The following is a 13,392-nucleotide window of genomic DNA, read 5'->3' as shown; positions in this document are numbered from 1 at the left end:
TATAAGTTTGGATTGCCTTTGTGCACGGAAAACGGTGCCGTTCCTTGAATTCTTTGGCAGCGGGTCTTTGGAACTATGATGCATTTGCAACGAAACAAGGATCTAATTTCGCTTTAGACGGCTGCGTCATACATTCTAGACCCGCCAAACATGCACTAGTATGACAAGCAAGTACTTATTTACATACATGGTATGCTCCTGTATATGTGAGTACGTAGGTACTTGGATGCCTCTTTCCTTGCTTCCACCCCTGGGTATATGTACGTAGGTACCTAACGATTGAAGCTTTCGGCTTTTCTCAATGCCCATTGACTAGGTAGAGAGTGGTAAATATTACTTAACGTATACGTATTCTAAAAATGATGTACATATATTATGTATGTAAATATCGCCCGAAGCCACTAAACAGGAACTCATAGAACACGATAAATAGAATACCGAATCATGTATTTGCTTTCGTCCATGATCTACCCGCCGTCATGAGCCGGGATAAAAAGCTTGGGGCAACGTGACGTCAGGCTATGTGGCGCACATGCATTGATGTCTCGGAGGTCCCGCCCATAACTGTGGCTTGATGCGCTAGTGTTTTTTTATTTCCCGATTTGGAACCTATTTTGCCAACTTGCAGAGTCTTAGAACGCAGTCTTTGATTCAATTCTTCTTCAACTCTTCCCCGACTTCATAGTATTGTGGCGCATGATCAAGATTCAATTGATGACTATGTAGATTCTTTGGCATAGCCGTCATGGTCCTGCTGAACCTGCAATATCCGCCAGCCTCCGATACGAAGTTAGTAAGGTCAAATCCCGAGCTTGACGAATCAAATCTTTAAATACTCATCTTTGTGTCCGACAATGGCCAATGGTGGAATTATTCGAGGCAACTCCATACTTGTCGCATAGCTGGGCATTATGATAGGATATAAGTAGTATATTCGAAGCCGATCTTCCGCGCCGGATTCACAACCATAGAATTCAAATACATTAATGCCTGTCGTATTGTTGCCGAATGCCGCCTTGGCAAAGCTTTCTCATGCACTCTGTGGGGTTACCGACTAGCCTTAGTGACCACAAATCGAGGTCGAGATGCGGCCTCGAACGACCTCGCAGTTGGCATGAGCAACATGTCATCCAAGGGATTTCGCTACAACGTTATGAATTCGCCTATTATAATTATAAAGGGGCAGCTGTCAAATTATCAGCTTCTATAACCAGTGTTAGCTATATCTAATGCCCTCGTATAACCAAAATTAGAGGTCTCGCACATGCAACTGCCCGACGTATGAACCCGCAACATTAATACAAAGTCGCGTAATAATAATTTTATCCCTGGCTGAAAGATTAGCTTTCAATGTTCCCTAGGTTGATATAGAGGAGTTGCAACGACCTGTTAGGAACATCCTTAGACCTTTTCACCATTTTCAGAACTGACCGATAGAATGGGTGCAGTGTAGCCGTCTAGTTCCTTTGGTAACAGGATCTTGAGATGTAAGATCCTCATTTACTACCCATCTAGACAGCCTAAAACCAATAGAACAAGTGCACACCACGGCATTGATCAAAATCATACTGAAAGACATGCTACTTCGCGTATCTAGATGGTTGCACAAATGATTCCTACGCAGGAGGTAGTCGAATTCCATTCTGCAACGGAAATGCCGTCCGTCGTTGAAAAAAAAAAAAAAGAGGCAAGAACCGTGTCAGACTCCTATCCAATCTCTTTCATAGAAAATAGAATATCAGTTTTCGGGAATCAAGCAGCGAGACACTGCATTTTCAAATTTGAAATTCCCATCATCAACACTTCTTCGAACAGCCTCATTCACGAGTGCCGTCTTCGTAGGAGGGATACCCTCATGGGGACGTTTGGTACTTTGTACTTGTATATTCATAGTTATACAGGCTTCTTGGGGGACCTTCTCCCCTATTCTGGTTATCTACATGGTAGTATACAAATCAGGCCCGTTTATGTAATTGGTGTTGCTTGCCTCTCGGTAACGGCCGATTAGATCGTGCTTTAATAAACTCGGGGACTTTGGATTCGGGAGGAGGTGCGCTGAAAAACAGATCAATCTTCTCCTTGCCATTAATTAAGGCGCCAGCTTCTTCTTTCGCGTGATCAAGTAGGAGTGACTTCTGTCTTGTATCGTCGATGAACTTCCGTCGCTCCTCACTCATTCGCCATTCCCGTGGGAACTTAGGTTTGACCTTGAACGTGTGGTGCCTCGTATCGAGCGGGATATCTTCGAACATGTCGGAGGGATCCTTGACCGCCGTGGTCAGCAAAAACTGATTCGTGTAAATTGAGCTCAATATGATTGGAACGTACCTTTGCTTGCGCGACTAAGCTCTCGACTAAATCGCCGAGATACCGTTTATTTTGTACCTGATGCTCGAATTGTTCGCAGCTTATCTTGGCAATGTCTGTTTCTGGATTGTATCGAGGACCCAACAACTTCTTCATTTTGAGTTGTTGCGCATCGTTCAATGGTAGATCTCCCGGTGAGAATTCAACAACGACTTTAGATTCCGCCGGATGGAACTCGCCCATGTAACTTGTATATCGAAATCGTAACGGTTCCTGGGCGGTAGGGGGCTCAAAAGGTCTAGCTAGCTCTAGCTTAAACAGTCAGCTGGCTATTTCGAAATGAGACAATTTGCGAGGCTACTGACTGGATAATAAGGGCATCTCCCAAGCAGCTATGCGAGCGTACTCTCTATACTCGCGGAATTCCTCCAGCTTGCCATGTGCCATGCTCATGATATCATCCTCGTCGAACGCGTCTTCGTTCTGCTCATCTGTAATCAAGTCGGGATCTTCCTCTTCCTCATGCCAAAATGATTTTTTGCGGTTTAATATGGGCGTCCTCTGCACTTCCGCTATTGTGTTAGAAATGCTTCCTAAAATTTTCTCTTGGGTTTGGGTCGTATTCTCTAGGTCAACTGTCGGATCGTCGAGGGCTTCGCGAAGGGATTTCTCTATTGCAACTATATCGAAATCGCCGTCGTCTTCGCCATCTTCCTCTAGTTTATCTAATTCGCCTTTCTTGGCTGCAGGGCGCCATTGTATGGGTGTCGAGGAGAATGTTCGGTTTGGGACGCATATCCGCGCGCCGACTTTTCGGGGGGCCGGGTGATGCCGAAAAGCCCGCAGGCATAACCGCATTGCTTGGACACCAGAGGCCATGGCGATTATGAGTTACGACCCAGCATCTGTTCGAATTGCAAAAGTCGCTGAGCTGTATGTAATGGGTAACAAAGATAAAAAAAGATAAATTTAGCGGATATTGAGTTAACCCGAATGTCTCCACTCTGATGCCCCACTGATTCTAGATCTATACATTCTGCTAAACCAAGTCGGAGAAACTCCGGAGAAAGGATGTGGATTTATTGGTGGATATATCCTCTAACGTAAGCACGTACCCCACACTACATATATAGATATACCATGCACAGGCCAAGCAACAGGAATGCACTCGTTAAAAAAAGAAGAAAAAATATGCCAAGAAGTTTCAAGACGCTAGCCGTATTAGGTAGTGGGGCTTGGCAGAACTTCAGGGTACGTAGAATGGATTTAAACTGTACCAAAATCCCATGTGACCTCCTAAACAACGTCTCTTCATCCATCACTTCCCTCATAAATTATTAAAACACTACATGGCGACACTCAATAATACAAAGCCCAAAAACATGTCTATAGATACTCCATACCTAGAATACCTAGTCATATATTCCACGAATACTGAAATATCAAATTGCTTAATAAGGTGTTTTCCTCTCTATCGAAGCTTACACTCGCTTTAGATATGAATATGGCTCAGTTGATTAGTCGCTTACTTGGAATAGCTAGTAAGTAAATTTATCGCGCCCATGGGCGTATCTTTATTCTCATTTGGTTTGATTTGCTCGCGGAATTCGCAACGGTAAAGAGAGGTAGAAAAATAAAATAAAAGGGGAAGAAGTTGGTGGGTGAAGAAAAAATAATAATTTTAACTCTGAGCAAGTATGTAAGTCTACTCAACCACTTATACTCTAGTACCTGTCTAAAGGCCGTGATGCTGTAGCCGAATACCCAGCGATCAAGTCCAACCTAATCACGCTATACTCTAGTGCCCGAAGGCCTTGAAACCGAAGCCGAATACCCGGGTGAATAGGGAGGTCATGATGTCTGCTATCCTTAGTTGCACTACATCCCCCAACGGGAGGTAGAATTCAAACAAGGAATAGAAACCTTTAGGGCGTTGGGTACCTAAAGGGATAAGTCCGTTTAATGCTCAGTCGAGCAATCGAACCCCCCCACCGGCTCGACTCTCTAATGAAGCCTGTTCCCCTGAACCCACATGACTTACATTCAGACCACTGCACCATGAGGCTTGTTGGAAGGACCACACTTTAAACTAATATATATGGTCTACATTACAGATGTCAGGTGTGGAGAGCCGGTTTGATTGCAACTACCTATTTCTTCCAATCGATCACTTTGACACTGTGCCAATGAGTGCAACTGCCCGAAATATGTGTTTGTTTACACACCTACCAACTATCAGTTTTTCTCCCATCAACCTTGGATAAACCCGTCCTTCTCTTGCTATTCCCAATACTTTTTTTCCTCCACATTTCGTAACGCGTCCCATAGAACACTATAGCATCTACAGCGCCTAACACAGCAACGTCGCCGCGTTTTCGGGGGTCAAGTGCAACCATTTGTGATACATATACAACAAGTGATGCTAAGATACAATTATTGTCATGTATAGAGAAGGAGGAAGCGGGGGATTAAAAGAGATAAAGGTGAAAGGAAAGGAGGAAAAAAAAAGAAAAAGAGAGAGAAAAACGAGCAAGTATGTAAGTCTCCTCATTCACCTGTACTCTAGTACCCAAAGGCCATGAAACTGCGACCCGAAGGCCGAGCCGAATACCCAATGAATGAGCCATGGTGACTGCGCATCCTCAAGGCTCTAGATACTCTCTGGTACATGAAATCGCAACCGTTAGGGAACGACCGAACCAGCTGCTGATGGAATACCCTTTGGCGTCCTTACTACCAAGGTGGAACCCGCGTCCGAGTAACAGTCTTAGCTGCCCAAAGGGATCGGTCTGTTTAATTCTCGGTTGAGGAATCGAACCGGAAACCTCGAATGAAGTCTATCCCCTGAACCCACACGACTTACATTCAGACCGCTGCACCATGAAGCTTGTTGACAGAACTACATCATAAACCGATATATATGGTTTACAATTATAGAGTTCAGGTGCAAAGGGCCAGTTTCTCACCTTATGAGCGCAACTGCCTTAAATATATTCATGAATATTTTTTTTTTCACCCACCTTCCTTACTGCATCGGTGCTCCCTTCGCGCCTACCCAACTCTCAGTTTTACCACCCCTCTTTACTCTGACACAGATTCCTCCTCCCACACCCTTCTAAATAATTTATTCTTCCGCCTTTCGAACTTTATCTCCAACCAACCCACAGTCTGAGCTCCACGGCATCTCCAATTGCCTTGGTGCAGGCCTCATACCCAATTCACTCCCCTGAATTCATCAAGTAAGTTGCTTTTTTTTTTTTTTTTTTTTGCTAACCGTTTGCAACCCAATTTGACAGATACGAATAGTTGTACTCCATCTACCGTCTATTATCTGTCGCCATGGCCGATACTAATGGCAATTCCGATCACCCCCGCGCCCCTAAACGCGACAAAAGATCTAAGCACCTCAGATCTGAGAAGGCCGCAGAGGCCAGAAGCTTTCTAAAGCGAATCAAGTCACTCGAGGGCGATGTTGCAGCACACAAGAGGAATAACGCTCAGATAGAGGACGAGAATAAACAGTTGAAGCAACAGATTCACGACATGGAGAAGGAGCTTGCCAACACCAAGGAGGAGGCAAAGAAGGACCAGGATCGACTTTGGAAGAACTGTAAAGCCCGGTCGAGGCTAATTGATACCCTACAGGAGGAGGTTGATGTCTTGGAGAGTCTCTATAAGGAATCGTAGGGGGAGTTCGATGCTGTTGAGTAGATTGGGCGTTTCCTGTACGCGCTATACACGGCGGCGATGATGTACGGAGAGAATCCGCGGCTGCATGCTGCGCTGCTGGTTGGGTTGCATACCCAGAAGGAATACATGACTTGATTTCCGTAGCTGTCTTTACACCACAATTGCTGTTTTGCTCTAATTAAAGTGATCGTAAGAATATACAAGTAGATCTAGATCACGCTAAGTTGATATAGTCTCGGCTCTCTTTTCGAGCTAATCAAATCACGTCTGAGCTTTATGCAGCTCATTAATCTCGGGTCTTCCCGTGCTTCTCCATCTCTACAAACACCCCTCCCCCAGATCAGCTAGATACACACCCAACCTAATCTAAATTCGGACTTAATTATTATTTAGCGCCGCCACTGTATTTAACTCTCAAACTCAATACGCCTGTCTTATTTTGTTCGTTATTTACGTTTTACAACCACACCTATCCCCGACATTTTCTTAATCCGAGTACCTATTGAAATCTGCGTTAGTCCCGTCAATCCCCAACCCCCAACTTTCACTAACGTTCCCCGCAGAAGATCTATCAAGAAGAGAGCCAGCTGCTACCTACCTAGGTACTTTACCGTACACGATGGCCGCGGGAAGCGTCCGCGAGGAGAAGCCTCGCAAGAAGAAGTTTGCCTTCGTCACGGTCGGCGCCAGCGCCAGCTTCAAGCCGCTTATCGAGGAGATTATTTCAGAACCTTTTATCGCCAAGCTCAAGTCACTCCACTTCTCTCACCTCGTGGTACAATGCGGGCCTGATTACGATTACTTTGAGTCCGCCAAGCCCCGCGACTCCGACGGTCTGAAAATTGAGGGCTTCGCGTATGACAAGGATCTGCAGCGTTGGATGAGCTTTGCTGCCGAGTGTGGTCCGGATGGAGATAATGAGTGCGAGAAAGGCCTCATTATTACTCATGCTGGTATGTTGTCGGTGCGATTATACTTCGGACTTTATTCTCAATTGAGACAACTCGTTTTTAGATATTGTGCTGATAATCTTATGATAGGCTCTGGAAGCATCCTCGATGCACTCGACTTCAACACGAACATAATTGCAGTGCCTAACACTTCGCTCATGGACAACCATCAAGTAGAGATCGCCGAGGAGATGGAGGCGCAAGGCTTCTTAATCCAGGGCAAGATCGGGTACGTCTGACCTCATTTATATGAAATAGCCCATGCTTCCGCAGCAACACTCGCATACTAATACTATAGCACCATAGCTCTCTAGCCGATCTTGTCACCGAAGATATCCTCAACGCCCCTCGGAAGCAGTGGCCTCCCGAGCCCGATCCACGCTCGACTTACCCAGGTGGCCTCTGGGAGGTCATCGACAGCTTGATGCCTACGCGTGAACTCCGCGACTCTTGGTGGTTTTAATTCGTATGTCCTGCCGAGTCGTTGCCTACATCGAGAGGCGAGCGAAACTACGGCGTCGTCCGGGTCATTAGGTTTCATGAATTTCGGCGTTCACGGATAAGCAAGGTAGATACCCCAGTTGCGAAAATATCCATCTCTGCTAGATAGACAGGGGCATCCGAATAAATATTGCTTTTATTTTTGCACACAATTGGCTGTCTCTTTGTCGTGTTGGCCTCTTTTTGCTATTTCGAAGCTGATTGATTGGACTCGAACTAGTCACCCTCAATTGGCTTCGTACGAGTCAGGTACAACGAGGGGATGCATAAGAGCAACTAGACATTCTGATCTGTTATGGTGCGAATATTATGCGATGGTATCGTATGAACATCTACGAGGTGAGCATTTCAAAAGCGCATATAGATCCATAAACTAATTTGATGTGAGATTCTACAAGCATCACGCAAGCCATTTTAGGATTGCCCGAACAGCTCTATTTTTCTCGTAAATATTCATTCCTATCATCGCCAATCCATCGCAAGGCTTATAACACGATACCTCGACCGCATTCACCTATCCGATCACACCGAATCGCACCCTCGCTCATTGCAAACCCGACACGTTCCAAATCTTGACCGCAGCATCTCCACCCGTAGTAGCCACCTTCTTGCCCCCATCCACCCAAGCGACACCGTTGACACCATCTTTATGCGCATTAAGGGTCTTGACGCGGCTTCCGGGCTTCGCCAAGCTCCATACAAACACATTAGTATCAAGTGCGCCACTAACGGCGTGCGTGCCCGCCTCGTTCCACGCGATGCTCGTCACACGGCCCGTATGCGCCGACCACCGATCCGTCGCCACCTCAAGGGCACCCGTCTTATACGCGTAGATTTTGCCGGCAGTGTTACCCGCCGCTAGCAAGGAACCGTCCTTCGAGAAGGCTAGAGCCGATATCTGCGCGGTAGAGTTCTTAGCTTCGTGTGATTGCGTCAGCTTGTTGCTCGAGTCCGCTTTGTACAGGCGGACTGCATTATTGCTTAGGCCGACAGCTACTAGGGAACCTTGGGCGGCAATGGCGGTGGGTTGGGAATCGGCGATATCAAATGTTCCTGCTAGCTGATCCTTGACGTAAATCTCAACGCCAGTGACTGTTGCGACGTACACCTTTCCGTCTGCAGAAGCGACGCCTTTGGGCTGTGCTGATAGCTTCAAACTCTCACCGGCGAATGTATTGGCAGACTCGTCCACTATGCGTAGGGTGTCGTCCCATCCAACGCTATATGCCCGTCCAGCGCTTGAAGTAAATTCTGTCACCTGGTTCGTGTGGCTCTGGCCGTCTACAACAGTGCCTACTCCAGAGGAGACGTCCCAGCTGCACACCCGACCATCAAAGCTTCCGGTCCATAAAGTGTTGCCTTTACCGTCTGATCCCTCCCCTAAAGCTGTGATACTCTTGTTATGTCCCTGGACGACTTTAGTAGATTTCGGATTGCCTTCTACTAGGTAATTTAGATCACCACCGAGACTAAGACTAATAATCAAACCGTCGCTGCGGCCGTGCGGCCATACGACACCGACCTGCTGGTCTGGGATGCTAACACCACCTTCTTCCCCGAACCTCCACGTTTGTACTACTGTCCCTGCTTCCACGTCCCATAATTTGACGGTCTGGTCGGCGCTAGCGGTGACGAATCTCTTCGAGTCTTTGGCCCAACTAACGGCGAAGATACTACCGGTATGCTCACCCTCGCCGATGGACTTCGTAGGTTCTCCAGTCTTGCCATCGTATAGTTGGATTCGCTTGTCTGCGCCCACGGTAACAAGGGTATTTCCATCTGGCGAAAAAGCGGTACCCAGCACGAATCCCTTATGAAGGCCAGTAGACTTCGAGTTGAACTTGAACGGTGCACCGTGCAGAAAGCACATGGCTAGATCATCGCTAACGGTTGCGGCTCGTAGGGGCCTAAGCGGTCTTACGGCGACTGAATTGATGGCTTTGGAGTGTCCGGATACCTCTCCCACGCTATTTCCACTATCCGCAGTGATGCAGTGTCCGAATCGTTCACGGCCATCACCGACGGCGATAATACGTTGGGAGTCGCCATCCCATGCTATATCGTTTATGCGGCCCGAGATGATATGATATTCGCCTAGAATAGAGCGCCATATTAGTTGGTTTCACCGAATCTTTATTGAATTTCTGATTTACCCGCCAATACCTTTAGTGTTCTCGGCTTCTATAGAATCCCATACGCGAACTGAGCCCGATACATCACCACTGGCAATGTAGAAACCGCTGGGGGAAAACTTGGCTACTGTCGTTTGGGCTGTGTGGCCTGTGTATTGTTTACTGGAAGAAGGGTCATCGATGGATCGAACGAAAATTGATTTTCCGGACTAATGGTATAGTATTAGAGGTTGCGTTTACTCCTTTTTTTGGCCAACATAGCTTCAGGCAACATACAGCATAAGTTATTCTTTCCCCCTTAGCATCAGTTGACAGCTGGGTCGGTTGCCCTCGAGCTGTGACCGGCGCTGCAGCAAGTATCTTCTCGATTGTGATCGACATTTCGGCGTTTTGTGGTATCACTACCTCGTTCCTTTTTTAAGACAAAGACATACAGAGTATGGTATTCGCCCAAAGTTCGTATGGTTTGGAAATGTCCAAGTGTTAGCCGTTTGGGGTATTATTATTATTATGTTTGGTGCCTAGGAGCTTGTGAATGCGCTTTGTTTTTGGAGGGGTAGTTGACTAGTTAGCGTTGGATGGAACTTGTTGCGGGGCAGCCTGAGACATCCCTGGATCACCTGCCAAGATTTCGTCAGGCCCCTTATATTATGTTAGGCAGTGACCCCCTTGTCGCTAAACCCCCACTGTCGCACCTACCTAATACACTGGTAGATAAACTCCGGAACCCAAGCCCCTTTCACTTTACGTCACTTCGCTCCGATTCGTAAACTTCAACTCAACTCTCAACTTTTCCTTATCATAATTAGGTAGAAGCTTTTGACACTCGCAGCTTGTCTTATCCAAGTAACCTCGTAAGTAGATACTCTATTGAGATGATTTACTTGGATTGGATAGACCTGGTCTGGTTCGCTCTGCTCGGAGTATTACAAAGTCCATCTCCCCCGCAGCTATATGACGCTACCTAGGCTGAGTGTCTTAGAAAAAGAAAAACTCGTCGGCCACCATCTTCTTCTTCTACCTCTATGAAGAAAATTGTCCGTCAAGCGAAAGCCGAATATTACTAGCCACTCAATTTTACAGCTACCTGTACTTAGAACACTAGTAAGCCCAGGACCCAAAAAGGGGACCAGCCTCTGTTGGCATACAGGAACGTTAAATTCTATCAACTGATATTTGAAAACAACCTGATTGTTGGCTGCCTAGGTAGGTGCATGTACCCAGGTAGTTTGGAGGAGCTGGGCAGAGGATTCCGAATACGCTACAGCATAGCTAAGACGAAGAAGACAACGAAGGGAGGGAATAGGAGTAAAGAAATATTAGTATGACAAGAAGCCGCCGGGAAACGAAGCTTATTAAGTATAGGACAATTCTTGCGCCACGAAACCATGATGCAATCCATACCTAGGTAGCTATCACAGAAGGCCACACAAAATCGCGAACACAAATCATCATTAGGGCAGTATCTGCATGTTCTATCTCCCTGAACTAGCCTTCGCAACAGCGAATAATTTCCCCTTATTAACCATGATGTGAGATAGCCCTCTCCATATCCTCAACATCAACAAATATCCTCAGAAAACCAGGCGGCGAAAAGCAGTAAAGAAAGAACTAAACCATCCGAAATCGCGATCTTAACGTTCATGGGGGCCAGACTGTCATACCTAAGATAGGTAGACCAGAAATTTACCACTCAGTGTTACCATCACCAGCACTAGCGCCAGAAGGTGCTCCCCAAGCGCCAGTAGCTTGCTCGCCCCAGCCACCATTGCCAGCCGCTCCAGTGGATGCGGTAGCATTTCCACTCCAGCTGGACGAGAACGGACCTTCCTTACCCTCGTTTCCCTCGTTAGCACCACTGGTCGTAACAGGAGGGGGTTCGTTGAAAGTAGCCTCGTCAAGAGGGGCCGGCTCCATCTTGCATCTGACCTTAGTGTGGCCCATCTCTCCGCAGTTGGAGCACTTCACACGGCTGTCTTTTATGATGTCAGTCACACGATAACGACGCATAAGGAGGTAGACATCTCAGTAATACTTACAGTCACGAGGTTTCGGGCACTCCTTGGAAACGTGTCCGAATTCATCGCAGTTACGACACTGGAGCTTCTTCGGGTTCGTGCAGTCCTTGGAGCTGTGACCCTCCTCACCGCAGTTGAAGCATGCGCGGCTGCGGTTGCCTCCCTCAGGGCAATCTTTGGCAAAATGGCCAGCTAAAGAATAGTCAGTCACACTGACAGACGCTTCCAAGTAAAGGATATCACTTACTACCACCGCACTTACGACACTCTAGGTCATCTGGGGCACGACGAGGCTCGGTGCCTATAAAATCATTAATAGTTATTCTCAAACGCGGTGATCCAATGTCCTTACAATCAGCAGCAATGTGGCCGCCTTGGCTATAGTTGATAATACAGTTAGTCATATATGGTTCTTAAAAAGTTCGGTGGTGTATGAGCTTACCCGCAGTTCTTGCAAGCATACCTGTTCTTGCGTGGCTCGGGACCTAAGCTTTGTCAGCAATGAATACTACTTAGGTGGTTTTATCTAACTTACAATCGCGGATACGGTGGCCGGGTTGATCACAGTTGAAACACATGATCACGAGACGCTCTCTCTCTACCTTATCCTGGTGGCACTTCTTCGAAATATGACCCAGTTCACCGCAGTTGCTGCATCTGGGCAAACCACGATCAACAGTGTCACCAGCGTCCTTGAGGCGCTCCATATTCTCCTCGGGCGATTGGGGCCAACCCTGTGCCTCTCGAGGACGAAGGGGCTTGTCGGACCAACGATACTGGACACGGTATTTTTTATCCAGATTTCCCTGGAGGTCCATGTTGGTGTGCGTCGGGAGAATTGACGGATTCTCCAGCGCAATTAAGTACACACCAACACGCTGGACGCGGAATGCCTCTTCGAGGTTGTCAAAGTTGATGCCCTGCTCAGCTTTGGCATACTCTTGGATACCTTCCTTGACCGTTTCCAAGCTCTTCGCCTGAGCGCCGGCCATGATCTTCGACCACGCGACTTCGGCATCCACATCACGGACATTGGAACGGTCAATCTTACGAGCGCTAGTGCACTCAGCAACCATGTGGCCTACGAAAGACGTATTGTTAGGGACCCTTCAGCTTAACGCGGAGAAAAAAAGCAATTAAAACATGATCAGAATTTCTCTTACCTTCCTGCTGGCAGTTGTTGCAAACAATGGGGGGCTTGTCAGGGCAATCCTTTGCCATATGGCCCTCCTTCTTGCAGTATCGGCACTCTCCCGTGAACTCCTGAGGAGGAGCAGTAGGGCAGTCACGGATCAGATGACCCTCCTCGTTGCAGTGTCGGCACTTCATAACACGAGGCTTGGGGCAGTCAGCCTTGTTGTGACTAAAGCATAGCGTTAGATGAGCCTGCAAAACCAAAGTGGTGCTTTCTCAACGACTTACCCTTCTTCGCCACAGTTGAAGCAAGCTCGGCCACCTCCGGCTCCAGCTCCACTTCCACCCCCGAAATCATCGGTAGGTTCCCAGCCACTACCACCACCGGCAGTAGGGCCATCGTTCCACGGGTCAGAATCGCCAGTAGCAGCGCCGAAGCCACCGCCTCCGTTCCAGTCAGGCATGATCGTCGTCCGTCGAAGTACCTATGTCTAATTAGTACGATCCCAATTGACAATACAGGGCATTTAGGATAAAGTCGATATTAGGAGGGGAAGGAGGACAGAAGGAGAGATGGGGAAAAAAAGAGAGATGAAGAATGAGAGTGAATCCATAACGTGTGGTCTCTTAGGAGAAACAATCTGGCTTTATTCCATTTAG

The 13,392-nt window shown here is 47.3% G+C and overlaps 3 protein-coding genes across 3 annotated transcripts; 1 reads left to right on the top strand and 2 right to left on the bottom strand.

Annotated features, from left to right (window-relative positions):
• Window positions 1-1,798: 1,798 nt before the first annotated feature.
• Window positions 1,799-3,281, bottom strand: F4822DRAFT_216191 (mitochondrial ribosomal protein). Its single transcript, XM_051453925.1, has 3 exons — window positions 2,673-3,281; window positions 2,329-2,615; window positions 1,799-2,264 (listed from the first exon to the last, which is right to left on the bottom strand). The coding sequence occupies exons 1-3, from the start codon at window positions 3,184-3,186 to the stop codon at window positions 1,956-1,958; spliced, it is 1,110 nt and encodes a 369-aa protein (XP_051315615.1). The 5' UTR covers window positions 3,187-3,281; the 3' UTR covers window positions 1,799-1,955.
• A 3,335-nt stretch (window positions 3,282-6,616) lies between these two features.
• Window positions 6,617-7,410, top strand: F4822DRAFT_437059 (glycosyltransferase family 1 protein; the record flags this gene model as incomplete). Its single annotated transcript, XM_051462378.1, has 3 exons — window positions 6,617-6,950; window positions 7,038-7,176; window positions 7,254-7,410. The coding sequence occupies 3 exons, from the start codon at window positions 6,617-6,619 to the stop codon at window positions 7,408-7,410; spliced, it is 630 nt and encodes a 209-aa protein (XP_051315614.1).
• Window positions 7,411-7,740: 330 nt separating this feature from the next.
• Window positions 7,741-10,653, bottom strand: F4822DRAFT_215887 (WD40 repeat-like protein). Its single transcript, XM_051453924.1, has 4 exons — window positions 10,280-10,653; window positions 9,857-10,200; window positions 9,612-9,789; window positions 7,741-9,542 (listed from the first exon to the last, which is right to left on the bottom strand). Exons 2-4 carry the CDS (start codon window positions 9,959-9,961, stop codon window positions 7,993-7,995), a joined length of 1,833 nt encoding a protein of 610 aa, XP_051315613.1. The 5' UTR covers window positions 9,962-10,200; window positions 10,280-10,653; the 3' UTR covers window positions 7,741-7,992.
• Window positions 10,654-13,392: the final 2,739 nt, after the last annotated feature.

Source organism: Hypoxylon trugodes (genome assembly GCF_022578975.1).
Source record: "Hypoxylon trugodes strain CBS 135444 unplaced genomic scaffold F4822scaffold_4, whole genome shotgun sequence".
NCBI lineage: Eukaryota > Fungi > Ascomycota > Sordariomycetes > Xylariales > Hypoxylaceae > Hypoxylon > Hypoxylon trugodes.
Note: the sequence above shows the minus strand (reverse complement) of the source record. Positions and strands in the feature narration are given on the sequence as shown.